The sequence below is a fragment of the Phoca vitulina genome, unplaced genomic scaffold (assembly GCF_004348235.1).
Source record: "Phoca vitulina isolate PV1807 unplaced genomic scaffold, GSC_HSeal_1.0 scaffold13, whole genome shotgun sequence".
Taxonomy (NCBI): Eukaryota; Metazoa; Chordata; class Mammalia; order Carnivora; family Phocidae; genus Phoca; species Phoca vitulina.
Window position 1 is genome coordinate 11965311 of NW_022589716.1, and position 16846 is coordinate 11982156.

The 16846-nt window shown below is 46.9% G+C and overlaps 1 protein-coding gene across 11 annotated transcripts in view; it reads left to right on the forward strand.

Moving 5' to 3' along the window:
• CACNA2D3 (calcium voltage-gated channel auxiliary subunit alpha2delta 3) overlaps window positions 1-16846 on the forward strand; it is a 960286-nt gene that overhangs the window by 530766 nt on the left and 412674 nt on the right. For all 11 annotated transcript variants that reach the window (XR_004300377.1, XM_032411506.1, XM_032411505.1 and 8 more), the window contains one exon: window positions 13588-13677. Coding sequence is in view for 10 of the 11 variants with exons in the window: in XM_032411506.1 (XP_032267397.1) it covers window positions 13588-13677 (90 nt within the window). In the remaining variant the exon portion in view is untranslated. The remainder of the gene's footprint in view (window positions 1-13587; window positions 13678-16846) is intronic.

Sequence of the window (16846 nt, forward strand, 5' to 3'; positions counted from 1 at the left end):
AGAGGTGAGTAGAGATTAAATTAAACGCATCCACCCTACTGCCTACCAGGCAGAGGAGCAGATAACCTCCAGGGCACCGGGAAGATGCCCTGACAACCGGGGAGGGCAACCAAGTGCAGGAAGGGATCGGGTCAGCTAATCTGATCAGCGCGAGAAAACCTGGTTTTTGAGCCAGCTGAAATGACTGGCATGCCAGCAGCAGCTAGGACATGCGAGCAACCATTGCCTTCCTCAGACCAACAGTCTGTGTGCCGAAGCCGGACCCCGGCACCCCCTGGGGGCGCTGGCAGACACCGGGAGGGGTTGCAGTGAACCGCTGTGAACATACACTGTCTCTGGCTGGACATGAAGACGAGCAGCGTGTGTGACCTGCACAGGTGGATACAAATAAGGAACATGATGAGACTGTCCCCAGTAAGTAGATCAAAGCAGCAGGACTTAGCATAGTTGATGTTCGGTTGATCTGTGACTTGGAGACATGGGATTTCTTATAATGTACATGCTTATTAATTTGCATTTGTACTTGTCAGGTAGACCGCACATTTGTAAAGAGGCATTTTCCTTCAGAAAAACAACTGGGGTATTTATAGGAGTTGTATCTTTAATCTTATAATGACAGTGAATTAAAAAAAAATTCCTTTATTCACATGTCGGAAAATTCTTTGTTGGAGAGATTTCTTCTGCTATTTTGTTCACCTTGCCAGTGACTGAATCTTAAATTTCCTGGAATGAGAGCATGCCTGGGGTCTATAAAGCTTTCTGTTGACCTCATGTCCTGTGACTGAGGATCCATGGGCCCATTTCCTGTGGATTACTGCAGGTTTGCTTTTCAGGGTGTGGATGGCCCTAGGCCTCTGTCACCTGTTCGGTGAAGTCTGTGCTCTGGTTTACTCTCATGGCCCCCCTGCTGCTGATCTGGGAGTCCCTGGGAAAGGCTTCTTGTTCTATATTATGTCATTCTGTCTTAGCTTTGAGTCTTAAAGCCTCTTGAGCCTTAACAACCTCTAATTAATAACTTACTGAAAACAGTTCTGAATGTTACCTACACGTTCCTACCAGGTCTGGCTCCTTCCTGTCTCTCCAGGTTTATGTTTCTTTTCCCTCGCTGTGCTCAGTGACCTTAATACAGTCATTTATGTGTGCTCTGTTTCTTCCTCCCACAGGACCTTGGCACACGCTCTTTCTCTACCTACAGCTCTCATGTCCTAGTCTCCTTGCCTTTGCCTACTTAATCTCTGGGCCCTCCCTCAGTGCTCATATGGTGTACTATCAAACTACCGAGAGCCTTTCCTTGATTGCTTTTGTTACTCTTGCATGTATCTGTGTACTCATCGATTGCAGTCTGTACACCAGATCTGCTCTTGCTTAATTGATCAAGTATAGTATGTGACATTTCATGGGTTCTTAAGCAGTATTTGGTGACTCACTGAATGCATATAAACCAACAGCAGGCTAAGGATGTTGAGATAAAATGTGTACCGTGGGGAAAGGGAAGAAGAGTCTGTAATAAGAAAGATGTGGGGTCAATACAGTCAGACTTCACTTTACGCAGTACAGGTGGAGGTTAGATCAAATGGATGCCCTTGGAGGCCCCTTCCAGTCCTGAGGTAGTGGAATTTGAGTTCTCTCTATGGTCCTGGCCAAGCACAGAGCCCAACCTAGTTAAGCACACCAATCCTGCCCCTTTCATAAAATTCATCTTCTAGCTCCATCTTTTATTTTCTTACCATTTGCCTATTCCTGGAGTAAATTCCTGACCTGTGTCTAGGAAGTACTTCACCACCTTATTTCCTTGTCCTTTGCCCACCATGAGATTCACACCACATTTTATTCCCTTCATGAGCTTCTCCAGTAACTTTTGCTTCTCTGACTCTTCAGTCAGCCCATTTTGGCTTTTTCTTCTGTGTCTCCTTCCCTCTGTTACCCAAGGAAAACACAGAGGCTGTAGGGTGTGAGTGGTTAAGAACAGGGGTTTTATTGGGCTCCTTGGAAAAATGGCCGATTCTAGGTCAGGGCAGGAAATGAACAAGATGATCCTGAGGATATCAACTCCTGTAAAAGGACTTGGTTGCCACCCTAAAGGGAAGAGGCTCCCACTGGCCAAAGATGTGGAAGATTGAGCATCTCTTCCTAAAAAATTACCAACAGATTGAAACGCATGATGTATGTTACAGTCCATGCTGATGACAAAAATATGAGGCAGTAAAACCACAAGTTCATAATGATACTCAAAAAAGAGGGAGGGAACCCCTTATTGGTCACCTTTGGACCAATCTTTATTTTGAAGACCAATAAATGAATGAAGAACAGCAAGCATTTATCCAAATTTCCTCTACAAATGGTTCCTCAATCAGCTCAATGGTGCAAGAAGGGAAGCTTCTCTTTCTAGAAATTTCTAGAAATTTCTAATCTAATAAATGATGAGTGTTGATAGAATTAAAATATGACCCCTAATGAATTAATGAATCTAGGCATTGAGCATCAATGGCTGTCAACATCACAAGGAGACTACCAGACATTTGTCTGAGAGAAAACAACAGCATAAATGAAGTAAATATATCCATTCATCCATAAGTAGTCAGCCCCGAATCTGATCAAGCCCTAAATCTAACCATCAATTTACTAATGTGTAGTGGACAGAGGAACATGTTAAATGACACCTCAGAATGGCAATTAGTAAAATTTGGATTCTGAGATACTCTTCATAACAAACAACTTGGTTTCTTCAATGAAAAATTGTGAGAAAATAATGAAGGAAAAACCCTAGAATGAGAGATTTGAGACCCCTCAACAAAGCACAATATGGGGACTTTATTTGAATCCTGATTCAGACTATGGCTGTGATTGACATAATGTGTAATGACTATTATGCTTTTGGTTTTAAAAGTCTTTTTCTTTCAGAGACACATATTATATTGACATGTTCACAGATGAAATAATGTGATGCCATGCTTCAAAATAATCTGGATGAAAGTGTGTTAGTTATCTATTGTTGTAGAACAAATGACCCCAAAATGTAACAGCTTAAAATGAGAAACACTTACTATTTCACAGTTTCTGAGGGTCAGGAACCCAGGAATGGCTTGCTTGGATGGTTCTGGGTCAGGGTCTCTCATAATGTTGCATGCAGGATGCTGGCTGAGGGCTGCAATCATCTGAAGGCTTGACTAGGATGGAAGATCTACTTGTAAGCTCCTTTATGTGGCTGTTGGGAAGAGATCCCAGTTCTTTATAGCTATTGGTTGGAAGCTTTAGTGTCTTGCCATGTAGGCAGCTCCATAGGGCTGTTCCCATCAAAGTGGTTGGCCTCCCTGCAGTGAATTATCCAATAGAGATTGGGAAAGCAACCATAATGGAAGCCACAGTGTCATTTACAACCTAACCTTGCAAGTGGCATATCATCACTGCTGTATTCTCTTGGTCACAGAGTCTAACTCTGGATCACAGAGCAGCGACCCTGGGCAGGCCCCACAGAAGGGTATGACTGTCAGGAGGGGAGGATCATTGGAGGCCATCTTGGAGGCTGGCTCCCATAAGGGAGATGGAAGAGGGTGGTGGTGGGATGTTGATAAAATAAGATTCACCATGAGTTGGTAACTGAAATTTTCTATAACAAAAAGGGTTTTTTTTTTGGGGGGGTGACAATATATATTTTAAAGACAGGATGCTTGGATTTAAATTTCAGCCCTACCATTCATTAGCTGTGAGATCTTATCAAGTGATGTGAACCATCTGAATCTGTTTCTCCATTTATAAAATGAGAGTAATGAGAATGCCGTATCTTTTAGGCTTGTTGTAAGGCTTGAAGGACACGCTACTTGTGAGTGCTCAAGCCAAGGCTGGTGCATAGAAAGCACCCAATAAATACTAGTTATCGCAGTGTTATCTTTTCTTCTGTCTCAGGCATTCTTTCTACTAGACCTCAAACCATCCACAGGACCACCTATTTTCTAGAAATCCTTTACTCTAACTTTTTAGAGGCATATTGTGATTTTCACTTGGAAAAGCTGCCGTTTGTTTCTTATCTCCTCTCTACATGTGTTTGCCTCTCCGTATGCTGCAGAGTAAAGCCCTTGCTCACTGTGGAAGTGTGTGTGTGTTTGGACATGTCTTTGCTTCCCCAGCTGTGTCAGCACATTGAGAATGTGGACTAAGCCAGTGAAGGACTGCACCTCGCCCACAAGCTGCTCATACATCAGTTCTTCTCTGTCCTGAATCCCCCTCCTTCCTCCCCTCAGTGAAATCCCTCTGTCTATATCAAACCCATTCAATGAAGTTTAGGTGGGACTTTCCTCAGCTCTTGCTACTACAACCTCAAGTTCAAAAATGGGCACATAATCCAGACCTGGATAAGCCAACGGTCCCATTCTCTGGCCACCTGATTGGCTCAGGCCCAAACACATACCTAGTCTCGGCTAATTGAAGTGTTTCTGGGAACTTTTCAGATAGAAATATTGTGGAAATTGGTCTGGTGTGGAGGTGCCAATTTAGCAAAACAAACAAATGAACAAATAGGGCACCTGCTTAACTTTGAATTTCAGATAAGCATTGGAAACATTTTCAGCATGTTTGCTTATCTGAAGTTCAAAGTTGATTGGGCATTCTGATATTATCTGGCAGCCTTAGCTCTGGCCCCTGGGCAGTCTGCGCCAGGTCCATGTGACACCGTGATGTAGGCAGCTGTGTGGTCAAGAGCCTGCTGGCAGAATGAAGCCAAGTGATTCCAGGAGAGAGACACACAGAGGCCCTGCCTGGAATGCATCATGGAGCCCTTGCTCCCAGTTGTCCCCTGATAGGAGCCAGTGACTTCCCTTTTGCTATAGATAGACTTGTAGGGGTTTTCTGTTTTTGTTTTTAGAATTTCAATTTGGGTACTTAAATAGCCTCGAAATACAGTGCCAGTGCTGCCCTACTAGTGACACCTAACCTTTGTTGACTGCTTGACGTATATGCTGGACTGTATTAAGCACTTTGTCTATGTTATCTCATTAAATTCTCATCGTAACCCTGCATGGTATAAATGAAGACATTATTGACCTAGTAACTTTCTGTGACGTTGTTACACTGGTATTACTATACATATATGCATTGCGACACTGTGATCTGTGTACATTGAGGTTTACCGTAGTAATGTCTGAAACAATAAGACCCTGAAAAACTAAACTTTCATCAGTAGGGGACTGGTCAAATGTTGATACATCCCTTAAAAAAAAAATTGTAATGCCATACAGGGTATTTGTTTATTCAGACTTGAATGAGAGTGGATTCTTCCATTCAGACAATTAAATTTGATATCCGTATGTAATTAATTTGGCAAAATACAGAGATCATTGAAACAAATATTTTTTAATTGAGTACAAGTTTTGTAAAACTACGCAAATCTTCCAAGTGATTATACAGAAAAAGTTCTCATTTAGTCGTCTCCTGGGGTCCCACGTCCTTGCCAGGCCGTCCCAGAAATGAGTGTTGCTGTCACTGAGTGGGTGAGTGGGGGGTGGGTCAAGGCACATCCATCACTGCCCCCTCCTCCCCGCCCCGGACCGTGACTCCAGATGTGTGTTCTCGGCATCCACCACCTTCCACTCTGGGCTGTAGCTTTGCATCTGTGTCCTCCTGACCCTGACCATGAGGGGAAGGCTTGATGAAGAAGAGCCCTCCAGATCCCCAGGGCTGCCTCTGCATTCCATTCTCCCTGGATGCTGACTCTAAATACTCATCTCTTCAGAGTCAGAGCTTCCACAGAGCTTGGCATGGTGCTTGGAATGAACTAAAATTGTGACTTCTGTCTGCTCTTGCACACTGAAACTGATGAAAGCATTCTTCCTCCAAGAAGCAGATTTGAATCAAATCAGGGTTTTCATAAAGTTTATAGAGGATGAACTTGGACCTTCAGAAATGTCCAAAAGATGTGAAGGGTGAGGCCTACCGTGGATACACACACCGTTGCACGGAGTTGAGACACAAAGCAGGCATTTCTGTCCAAGTAGCATTTGGGCTGTGGCTTTGCTCAGTCTCTCCAAGAGGCCCAGAGCAGGTTCCCTCTGATGCTTGATGGGGAGGACAGTGAACGCACAGGATCTAGCCGCGAGTTGTCCGGGACACAGCCCTGCCCCGCCATGGACGGCTTTGGTGGAGGCTCCTGTCCTACCAGAGGTACTTTCCCATCGTAGACACTCACCGGCTCTGGGCTCATCACTACCATCTTACCTGGCAGAAGTAGCACTTTTGCCATCAAAATGATGTCGTCACTAACGTGACTACCTGGTGTGAAACAGTGTTCATCGTTCACGTCCAGGAGATCTCTCCGGTCTCCAATTTGGCATTAGCATGAAACAGCTGCTACCTTCAGACACTTCAATTTGTTGTAGACGACATGAAGGAGAAACCAGGCCTGGCTCAGCCAAGGTTCTGTCAGTGTCTGTACTTTCTCCCCCAAATTGCAAACATCTGGGCCTGCTCTTTAATACCACCAGCCTCTTGGGCCATTCCGTTTTCATGTTTGAGAAACACCATGTCACTGTCTACTTTCCCCACTGGAATCGAATGACGGTCTGATGCACCGGAGCCTGATCTGGGGGTAGCAATGCCCCAAGGTGTGTGCCTTTCCTGTAGACTCTATTGACTGGGCACTGCCCTAGGTCCCTGGTGTGTGTGTACCCCCAAAACATGCAGTATAGTTCAGCCAGGGGATTTCTCAGACTGAACTGGAGCCCAGGAGGGTCATCCCAGCGTTGGGGTTCCAGGGGTGTGGTCAGGAGGAATTATATCCATATTTATACTAAATCATCTTGTGGCCTAGCATCTATCCTAGTCGGGTCAGAAGACAAGTATGGACGCCTTCTGGGTCTCTGGCCAATGGGCTTCTGCACTTTGTGTTTGCAGCTCAGCGGCAAAGGGGGTCACAGGGATTTCAGGGGGGGTCTAACGTCAGAATGAGACAGACACCACTTGTCTGTTTGGGCTGACTTAATGGACAAGAGCCATGTCCGTCTTTGAGAAGACAAGTGGGAGCATGTCTATGACTAATAGAGCTGACTGTGGGAGGGCCTCTACAGGGCACCCTCGCTTGTAGCTTCCGAATTTTAGTTTGTCAATAAACATGTCCTTTTAGCCACCAGACAGCACAGTGCTAAGTAGCTAATAAAGTCAAGCGTGTCTGATGAAGGCCCGCAATGTCGCTGTTCCCCAGGATTCTGGGCTCCCGGCCATGGTGAGGGCTGGGTGTGAACGGGCAGCGAGGCACACTGGGTGCACGCACACTTCCCATACCTGCTCTGCTCACATGCATGATCCTGTTCCAGGGGACTTCGTTTACAGGTCACACATTCAAAAGTAAAATTATTACGAATTTCAAGACAGGGACAGCGAAGCATTAAACCAAGCACGGGGCCCTTCTGAGCATGGAACCCTGGGTGACTGCCCAGGTCACACGCCCAGGAAGCCAGCCCTGAATGGGAATGCAGCTTTGCACATGACCCCTCAGACTCTGTACACCCCCACAGGCGGGGCTGGATCAAGGATATGGAGAGCTGTGCTCTGAGTGTTGGGAGGGGCTGTGTGGCACAGGGGTTCAGGTATGGGACTCAGCATTTGGAGACTCCCTTTCCTCATACTTGCTCGGCCACCTTGGGCAAACATTTCACCGTTCGGAGACTCCATTTGCCCATATGTCAAAACCAGGAACCTGATGGTACCTTTTAAGGATGTTAGGACCAGGCGAGGTGATGCATGAAAGACACACAGTGCCCGGCATACAGTTGTCCTTCGGCCAGTGTTGGCCGCCACTGGAGGACTTGGGTGAGAATTTCTGAAAGCCTTCCCATGGCCGAGATGCTGCCGTGACCCTCCTCCATACCTGGTGGACGTAAAATTCAGGTCTGCCGAATGCCGGTGACCTGGATGGGGATCGTCGATTGGGGGTGTTTCGCCTCCCCCCTAAAGCCTCCTAGCCAGGACCACCAGCTCTGTGGATGGGGGGTGGTTTTGTTTCCCAATGTCCACTTTTCCCTTTAGTCCCTTGCTTTTAATTGGGAGGACTCAAGCATTTGTTATAATTATGTTGACAGGAGAAAGCATGATTGCTATTATCACAGAGAGCACTATCAGTGTGGAGTCAACTAAATCAAATGCTGGTGGAGGCAGAGGGTTATTTCTCCAGGACCCTCCGCTGGCCTGGACGTTGTGACTGTTTCGCAGAGATAAGCAGCCGAGCTGTGCTACGCCTGCTGGTGCTCCCGGGTCTCTCCCCAGGCATTAAGCTGCACTAATTGCTTTGGAAGCGAGGCCTTTTCCTGGGCAGCAGTGTATGCTGGCTGAGTGCATGAAGCAAAGATAAAAAAGCCACCCTCCTCCTCCTTTACTGAAATTTAATAATAAAATGGAACTGTCACCATTTCCAATAAATTGTTTATTTTAATTTAGAAAAAAAAAATAATGGAAACTGGCCACCTCCTGGCACACTGTTGTGGCGTGTCTTCCTGGCTTGGGCAGTCTTGAACCTTCTGTTCTCTGGAGCGGGCTCTGGAAGGCACTCAGGTCTCAACCACGTGTCTTTTTCCATGTAATAAAATCTGGCCCTCACAGGGCAAAAGAAGTCATTTCCCAAGGCCTATATTAGATTGTAAAGCTGCAAACGGGGAAGTTGGCATAGAAGGTATTTGAGGTATAAAGTTTTGTAGGACTTTTTTTTCATATATTTATTTTAGTGAGTATGAAATGGAGATAGTCTCCCATTCTTCTGTCATCACTGTTCTTTCAGATGACTTCTTTCCTGTACTCTCAGCGAGAGGTCAGCCCAATACCCCTTGTGTTAGGAGAGAGCTGAAGGCCCAGATGTAGGCAGTGGCTTACTCAGGTGTTGAGAGAAGGTGGGGGGCAGCATGGAAGTTGGAATTCAGGCTGCCTGGCTTCTGCCCGCTGCACCGAGGCACTGATGTGCCCTCACTCTCCTCCCACTGTGTAGCAGCGTTCCCATGCCCATTGCACAAGGAGCAAAACTGAGGCTGGAGAGCCAAAGCTACATGCTTCAGGGTCTCATAGCTGGTAAATAGCATAGCCAGAAACTAGGACTCAGTCTCCTGAATTTTAGTTCAGTTTTTTTTTTTTTTTCTTCCAGAGTCCATGGAGTCTAAATAGCAATTGCTTACATACAACAGTTATAATGTGATGGCATTAAATATTACACATTTTGAATCTGGGGCTCCTGGGTGGCTCAGATGGTTAAGCATCTGCCTTCGGCTCAGGTCATGATCCCAGGGTCCCGGGATCGAGCCCCACATTGGGCTCCTGGCTCATCGAGGAGCCTGCTTCTCCCTGTCCCTCTGCCTCTCTCCCTGCTCATGCTTTCTCTCTCTCTCTCTGTATCTCTGTGTCTCAAATGAATAAATAAAATCTTAAAAAAAAAAAATTTGAATCTTAGAGCAACCACAACTGAGAGTAGAGAAGAAGAAATCTGTATTGATGGAGAGGCTGCAGAGTGGTGGGCCAGGCCCCTTCCTTCTCTTCCGGACACTACCCTTGGAGTACACATGCTTAGGATTCCTCCTTAGCAAATTACTCCGTGTCATGAGCAGTGAAAGCAGTGGGCGTTAAATCCATGCGCACCAGGAGTGTGCCGTGAAGCGCCTTACTCTGTCTGGCACAAGCACTCATACGACAAGTAAACCACTCGATGTGATACGGTGATTAGAAAGGGGAGGAGGGGGATGGAGGAGATATAGGGGATCGTTATAATCCAGGGGCGGGGCTTTGGAGGCATTGTTCTGGCCAGGGTCCTTGTGATGGTTGTGGTCATCAAGGTCCTTTCCTTTCAGTTAAGTGGCCCAAATCCAGCTAGATCTGGTCAGGCAAAGGAGCAAATTTATTGGCTCGCTTATCTGAAAAAGCTAGGCATGCCTGGTTCTAGGAGCTCAAGCCATGCTGTCATGATTCTATCTTGCCCCCTCTATTATGTGCCCGGTTCTCCTTGGCCGTTACCTTTATTCAGGGGAGAGCTTCCTGCCCAGTGGCTGGATGGCTGTTGGCAGCCCCAGGCTTCTTCCCTACCTCTCGGTAATCTCAGTAGAGACAAAGTTTTCTTCCCCACATTTCAGTAGAGGCCCAGGGATTGGGTCATATGCCCATGCCTGATGGTACCTAGTGGAATTTGGGATGGAATTCACAAATTGGTCAAGCCTGATAGATGGGCTCACCCCTTCATCTGGGAAGGAGGAAGAGAGAGGTTAGCCTCACCCAAACCATATGAATTAGGAGGCGGTGGGGGAGAAGGAAAATCAGAAGGGGGATGGGTGTTGAACAGGCAAAAACCAAACACATTCACTGAGTACAAGCCTTAGAGTTTCCTCTGACTCACCCTTGGTCAGTGGCTTGGTAAGGGGGAAGGACCCTTTTAGCCCGAGTGTCTCCAGGTGAGTTCTGTCCAATAGACCTTTATGCGATGATGGAGGTGTACTTTGATCTTCACCTTCCAGTGCAGTAGCCACTGGCCACAGGGGACTACTGAGCACTTGAAATGTGGCTGGGGAATGAAGCAACTGAGTTTTTCATTTTATGTAATTTTAATTAAATTTACTGTCAATGGCTAAATTTAGCTCATGACTGCCATGGTGGACAGAGCTGCTCTTGGTGGGGCCACATCACTGGGGATGATTCCCTGGAAGGCAAGGCCCTGGTTTTGTGTAAGACGAGAGGTGGGCTGAGGGTTAAACGCAGCCTGGAAGAGCAGATTAGGTCCAGATGTGGCATAGGAGAAAATGGAGTCTGGACATGAGGGAGAGGAGAGGGAAAGAGACAGAGAGAGTGTCCTTCATCTGAGATGTCATTTGGAACCCCTTAACCTGGGGACATATTTTTCCCATGTAATATGGGGACCAGAATTGTCCCAGGAAGAAATAAAATGAGAACTGACCTTGTTATGAAATCGAGTTGAGGGGAACTCCATGGCATGTTATTGCATTTTCCTCTAAATGTCCAGCAATAAAAGCAACCATTGCCTGGAGCAGTCTTTCTGCACATGACACATGGATGAAAAGGAAATGCAGCCACACATGGATTAAAAGACAAACTAAACGGGGTTGCTATGTTATTAAAAAAAAAATACTGTGTAAACTTGTGTAGCTGAGCACAATTAAATGCAGTTGACAGAAATGACATCAGATGAATAGAACGAACTTGTCAAGGCAGGGTCTGGTCACAGCAATGTGAACTTGGGACCCGTTAAAGGCCAGCCTCTCTGCAGGCTGCGTGATGGGCATGTCACAATGTCCTGTAGGGTGTGTGGGATCTGCCATGAGGTGCCTGCGGAGCCTAACTAAGTCGTTCCTGGTGGCCGTTACTCACCTGCGAGTCAGGTCTCCGAGGGCAGTGATTCTTGGAGAAGGCAGACTGATCTGTTTTGATCCCCTCCTGCCCACGTGCAGCCAGGACACCTGGGCTTCTTCAGATTTAGTTAACTGTCTGGATTTGTTCACTGGGTGCTTGAGAAGGACATGCCATGTGCTCAGCATCCTGCTGGGCCTTGGACATTCAGCAGGAAGAACAGAGAAGCGCAAAGCTTGGTTTCTGGCTGTGTGGTTTGCCACAGCAAGTCCCTGGCCCTCAGCATTTCTCTCCCCCACTACGCAAGCCTGTAGACTCAGATAGTCACCTGTAGACTCTGCTGTAGCCCAGGTGTAGAGATTAAGAGCTCCTGGCCAGTGCCTGGCATACAAAGTACTAAAAAACAAACAAAGTAGCAGGTGTATAGCAGAAAAAGGGAGGCATTAGAATGGGTGAAGCAGACCTGGGGTGGAACCTGGGCCAGGCAGCTAGGAGGTGTGTGAATTGGGGTGCAGTGCTGAGCCTCACTCTTCCCATCTGCAAAGTGGGTTGATGGAACCTTACAGGGTTGTTGTGAGGACACAATTGCATGATATTTGCTAAGGACCTAACATGAAGCAGGTTTCCATAACCATGGCTGCTCTGGTGAGCATGAGGGCATGATTGCTGTGAGGGAGGGATGGACCCAAGAAGGGATCTTGTGGGTTACATGAATATTCCCAGGGTGAGCAGCCAACTTCAAATCCAATCTTGATTCATGTTAGGTCTGGTTGTCTTTAAAGCTGAATCACTGTGAGGAGCCCACCAAAATTTTCCAGTCCAGTTTGCCAGCAAACCTGCAGCCCACCCCCATGACCAGTGGCCCCTGCTGCTTCCTGGAGGGGGCCCAGGGAGAAGAGCATCTTAGAACCATTGGCCACGTCCTAGGATTGATCTCTCTGATCTATTCTTATTCCGCAATCAGTTATAGAGTTCTAAGGCAGACACATCATGAGTAGGTGTCACCATGTTGATGGAATGTTTGGGGTGTTGATGGGCCCCAGGGTATGGCAGAGAAAGAAAGCCATTCCTCAGCCAGGAAATCACTAGCCAACATTTTCCATGAGCACACCCTTCCTGCCCCTCTCCCTCCTTGTGACTCCTCTGTCCAGTTTCTCCAGCAGACAAGGGTGTGGATGCCTTTGAGGAGAGAGTAATTCATTTCAGTAGAAAAGAAGTGGTTTTGGAACAGGGCAGTTGGAAAATAATGCCAAGCAGCTGTGCCACTGTGGACACAAGCTTTGAGTCAGTGGACATCCCACCGGCTCACGTGTCCCTGGGCACATGCCTGGACCCACTCTTGCATCTTTGTTGAGAAGCAGAAACATGATGGGCTCCACAGTTACTTCTCTTTGCTGCCTTCACTCTCCAGCTGATGCTGGGCTTCTGTGGGACCAACATAGGCAGATGGGCCTTGGGGATGTCTCTGAAGAGATTTGTTCCCATTTTGCATCTTCCTTGAAGCTCTTCTGATTTCTGGCCTGTGTCCCCCTTGCCGTAATCACAAGTCTTACCTTGTGATCCAGTCTTTATCCTTCTCTTTGGAGGTGGTTTGGGCACCTTTTGTGTATCATATATGTCGTCATCAAGGGAGAGAGAGTAGGCTACCGGACATGCCTGGTCTCCAGAATGTCACAGTCTTGGGTGGGGGCAGAATTTAACTGGCAGTTCTATACCCAGAGTGCTAAGTGCAAGGTGGGTCTGAGCATGGGAGGCAGCATGGGGTCCTAAGGAAGCATTCTGAAGCAGTCTCAGAGATGGGGGTCTGCGAAGTTTCCCTAGGCCAGAAGGGGGTGATGTCCAAACTGAGATCCCAAAAGTAGGTGAGAGGAAAATGTGGTGGGAGAGCCAGGAAATGGATGGAGGGTGGGTTCCTGGTGGAGGACAGCATGTGCAGAGTCCTAGAAGTGATCAGGAGTGGGAAATTTGAGGGTAGAAGGGGACAGAGTAGGTCATGGGAGCTGAAAGGAAAGTAAGAACTTCAGATAAATTAAGTACTTTCCACCAGAATTCAATGAATTTTTCCCCTAGAATGTAATCAAAGCTGAAAATGCGTATGGAAGGTAAATTTTATATTGAATAGGTTCTTATGTTTTGAATTCTGAAGGATGGAAACACATTATGACCATTTTGGTTCCAGACTCATTGGTCTTAGTGTGCACCTGTTCATTGGAGGTTGGTGTTTCATGTAACAGTTCGGATGCTAATGAATTCTCTGCTTTGTTGTTCCAGCACTTCCGGGAGCATCTGGACAAACTTTTTGCCAAAGGAATTGGAATGCTGGATATAGCTCTGAACGAGGCCTTCAACATTCTCAGTGACGTAAGCTCCTCTTTAATTTACCTTTCTTATGTCCAGAAGAAGAAATGGAATTTTATTTATTTATTTATTTTTTTAGTCTTTCTTTCTTTCTTTCTTACTTTCTTTCTTTCTTTCTTTCTTTCTTTCTTTCTTTCTTTCTTTCTTTCTTTCTTTCTTTCTTCCTTCCTTCCTTCCTTCCTTCCTTCCTTCCTTCCTCCCTTCCTTCTTTCCTTCCTTCCTTCCTTCCTTTCCTTTCCTTTCCCTTCCCTTCCTTTCCTTTCCTTTCTTTCTTTTCTTTTCTTCTTTCTTCTTTCTTCTTTCTTCTTTCTTGACCAGCATTACTGTTGCCCTTGGCTGTCATTGAGTGAGGTGCCAGATGGGAGGGAGAGGCTGGCCATTTGAGTCATCTGGGGAACCAGGTTCAGCCAGTGCAGCCAAACCAACACCCTGCTGGGCAGAGCCAGTCGTGCCCTCTGGTTGGGGCTCTTGCCTGCCATGCTTGTTGGCTCTGGGACCACCCACACTTGAATACCTTCCAATGCAGATCTCATCTCAGAAACTTTCAATTTCTTCACGGAGTGGACTCATTTCTCATTGTGTTTCACACTGAATCACTGCCTGTGGTGATGTTCAGCAGAAGGGCTTTCTCTGTGCGGTAGGCTTAGGGGGTGCCCTACCCATCCTTCCTTCTCTTCCAGCCCCTGGAAGATTCACAATACGCAGTAGCACAATCGAGTTTCCAGGAAGCACAACAGGAAGGAATGTCGTTCAACCGACTGTTCCTTACACTTCTTGGAACAAGAATCCATTTTTCAAGTAGCACCTGTTAACATTCCATGAAAACCTTTGAGGGGTCCTGGGCTGGTAATTCTGCCCTTGGAATCCAATTGTGTTAAGCTAAAAGAACATGCATGTGACTTTTGTGTTCTTGTTACTTGAAAGAGTAGTAGGAAAATAATGACTATCTTTATTAATGCAGGTTCTCTATCATTTATGTAACTGGTATATGCTGTGTGCTTTTAATGCCAGACACTGGGAACACATTAGAGAATAGCCTAGACAAAGTGTTTGCCTTAATGGACCTCATGTTCCAGTGCAAAGGTTGGGAAATTATGACCCATGAGCCAAATCCAGCCTGCCTCTTGTTTTTGTAAAAATTGTTTTATTGGAGTGCATTCATGCCCACCTGATTACATATCCTGTATGGCTGCTTTTGCATTACAAGGGCAGAGTTCATTAGTTCCGATGGAGACCGTATGGTCTATAAAACCTGAAATAGTTACCGTGTGGTCCTTTACAGAAGAAGTTTGCTGACCCCAGATCTAATGGGAAAAGGCAGATGAAGTGTGTAGTCTTATGGAGAACAGCCCGATTGTTCTAGCTTAATAAGGACTTGCTGCTTTATACAGTGCGGTTGGAAAAGATCTGTCTCATCGGTGCCCTTGGTTGGAGTAGAGATCTTAAGGAAGTGAGGGAACAGCGATTTCATTTTGGGGAAGAAGTTTCCAGCAAGAGGAACAGGTACAAAGGCCCTGAGGCAGAGCTGTTTGGCATTTATCATACAGCGAGGAGAACAGTGTGAGGAGCAAAGTGGGGGACGGAGGGGGCTAGGGAATGAGATCAGGGAGAGAGCAGGGACCGGACCATATGACTCCTGTGGGGACTTGGGCTCTTGCTCTGTGTGGGATGGAAGATCACTGGAGTCTGAGCAGAGAATGCCATGACCAACTTGAGTTTTAGCAGGATTTCTCTGACTGCTGTACTGAGAAACAAAGACAATAGCAGGGAGGCCATGACATTATCTGGGTGACACATACTGGTGGCTTGGACCGGGGAGGTAGGTTAGGATGTTAAGAAGTAAAAAAATAGAAATCACTCTAGATGTGTCCAACAGCAGGGGGTTACTTCAGGGTTTTGGCTGCATAAGGGATGGAAAAGCTCAGAAACCAAACAGAGAATGAAACCATCCTGGGATTAGCACCGGCACGAGGCAGCGCCTCTCTAGAGTAAGAGGGACGACCGGACAGAGGGACACCATTGGAGCCTCCTCCCAGTAGCCATCCAGATGGGAATCGAACCAGGGAGGGGCTGCCCAGAGAGAGCTGGAGTCACAGGGGGGAGGCCTGCCTTGTGGAAGCTGATACCTTGGAAAAGATGCAGCCATTGCCAGAAAGCGCCCATGTCCCCAGATCAGAAAAAGGGAGACATAGCTTAGAAAAGCCTTGGCTTCTTCCTTGCATCTTCTAGTATTCTTTGGTCAAAACTCCTGGGGAGCCTGGAAACTGTGGAGCGCAGGGGAAAGGTGTGGGGTGGAACTGAACGCAAACAGGCACGAAACGGAGCGACAGTTCCGTTGAGGTGCTCCAGGAGCTGGGAGAGCTGCTAGAGGCTCAGCGGCCTGCCCGCACTCGGTCTTCAGGCAGCTGTGTGGGGCCCCAGGTGTTAGTCTGCAGGCGAGTACCCACCCACCATCACACGGTGCGTCCCGGTGGTCAGTTGTGCCCGACTCCGAAACTCCAGCTTTTCCTACTCAGTGACGCCGGCCTCCCAAGCTGAGCATAGGCCCTAATTCTAGACTTCCTTTTACCAGTAGTATCTATTGGCACACAGAAGGCCATTCAGGTTTCGGTCCTGAGCCAGTGTCAAGAGGGTGGGGGAGGGAAGCCTCACCAGCACCTCGAATTCAACTCGAATTAAACCCACGGCTGTTCCCTCGTACTTTGCTGCCCCAGGGCTGCTGCCTACAGGAACTCACAATAAGGTGAGGCTCGGTGATTGGGACAGCCCATCCCTGTTAACAGCTTATGAATAATGTATGAACATAGCTGACCAGAGCAAAGGGCCAAGCTGCACCTTTGAATGCTGAGTTGAACCCTGCATAGGCGCCTTCTCAGGGCTTGGAGATGCCAAGCTCTGCATCTTCAGTAGGCTCTTTCTAGAGGGTCATGTTGCAAGGACTTGTCACAATGATAAAAATGGTTCTCTTTTTCATCTCAAAAGCCTCGTGTCTATAGCAGAGGAAGGCTACTCTGAGCTGGTGAGTCCCTTGTTTGGAAAGGTACCCTGTAGTGAATTTCTGTTTCCTGGCTCTTTGTTTTGTTTTGTTTTTTTTTTTTTTTTTTTTATATTTTTTTTTTTTTTTTTTGTTAGAGAGGGTGTGAGAGAAAGGGCAGAAGATAGGGGGGGGGGG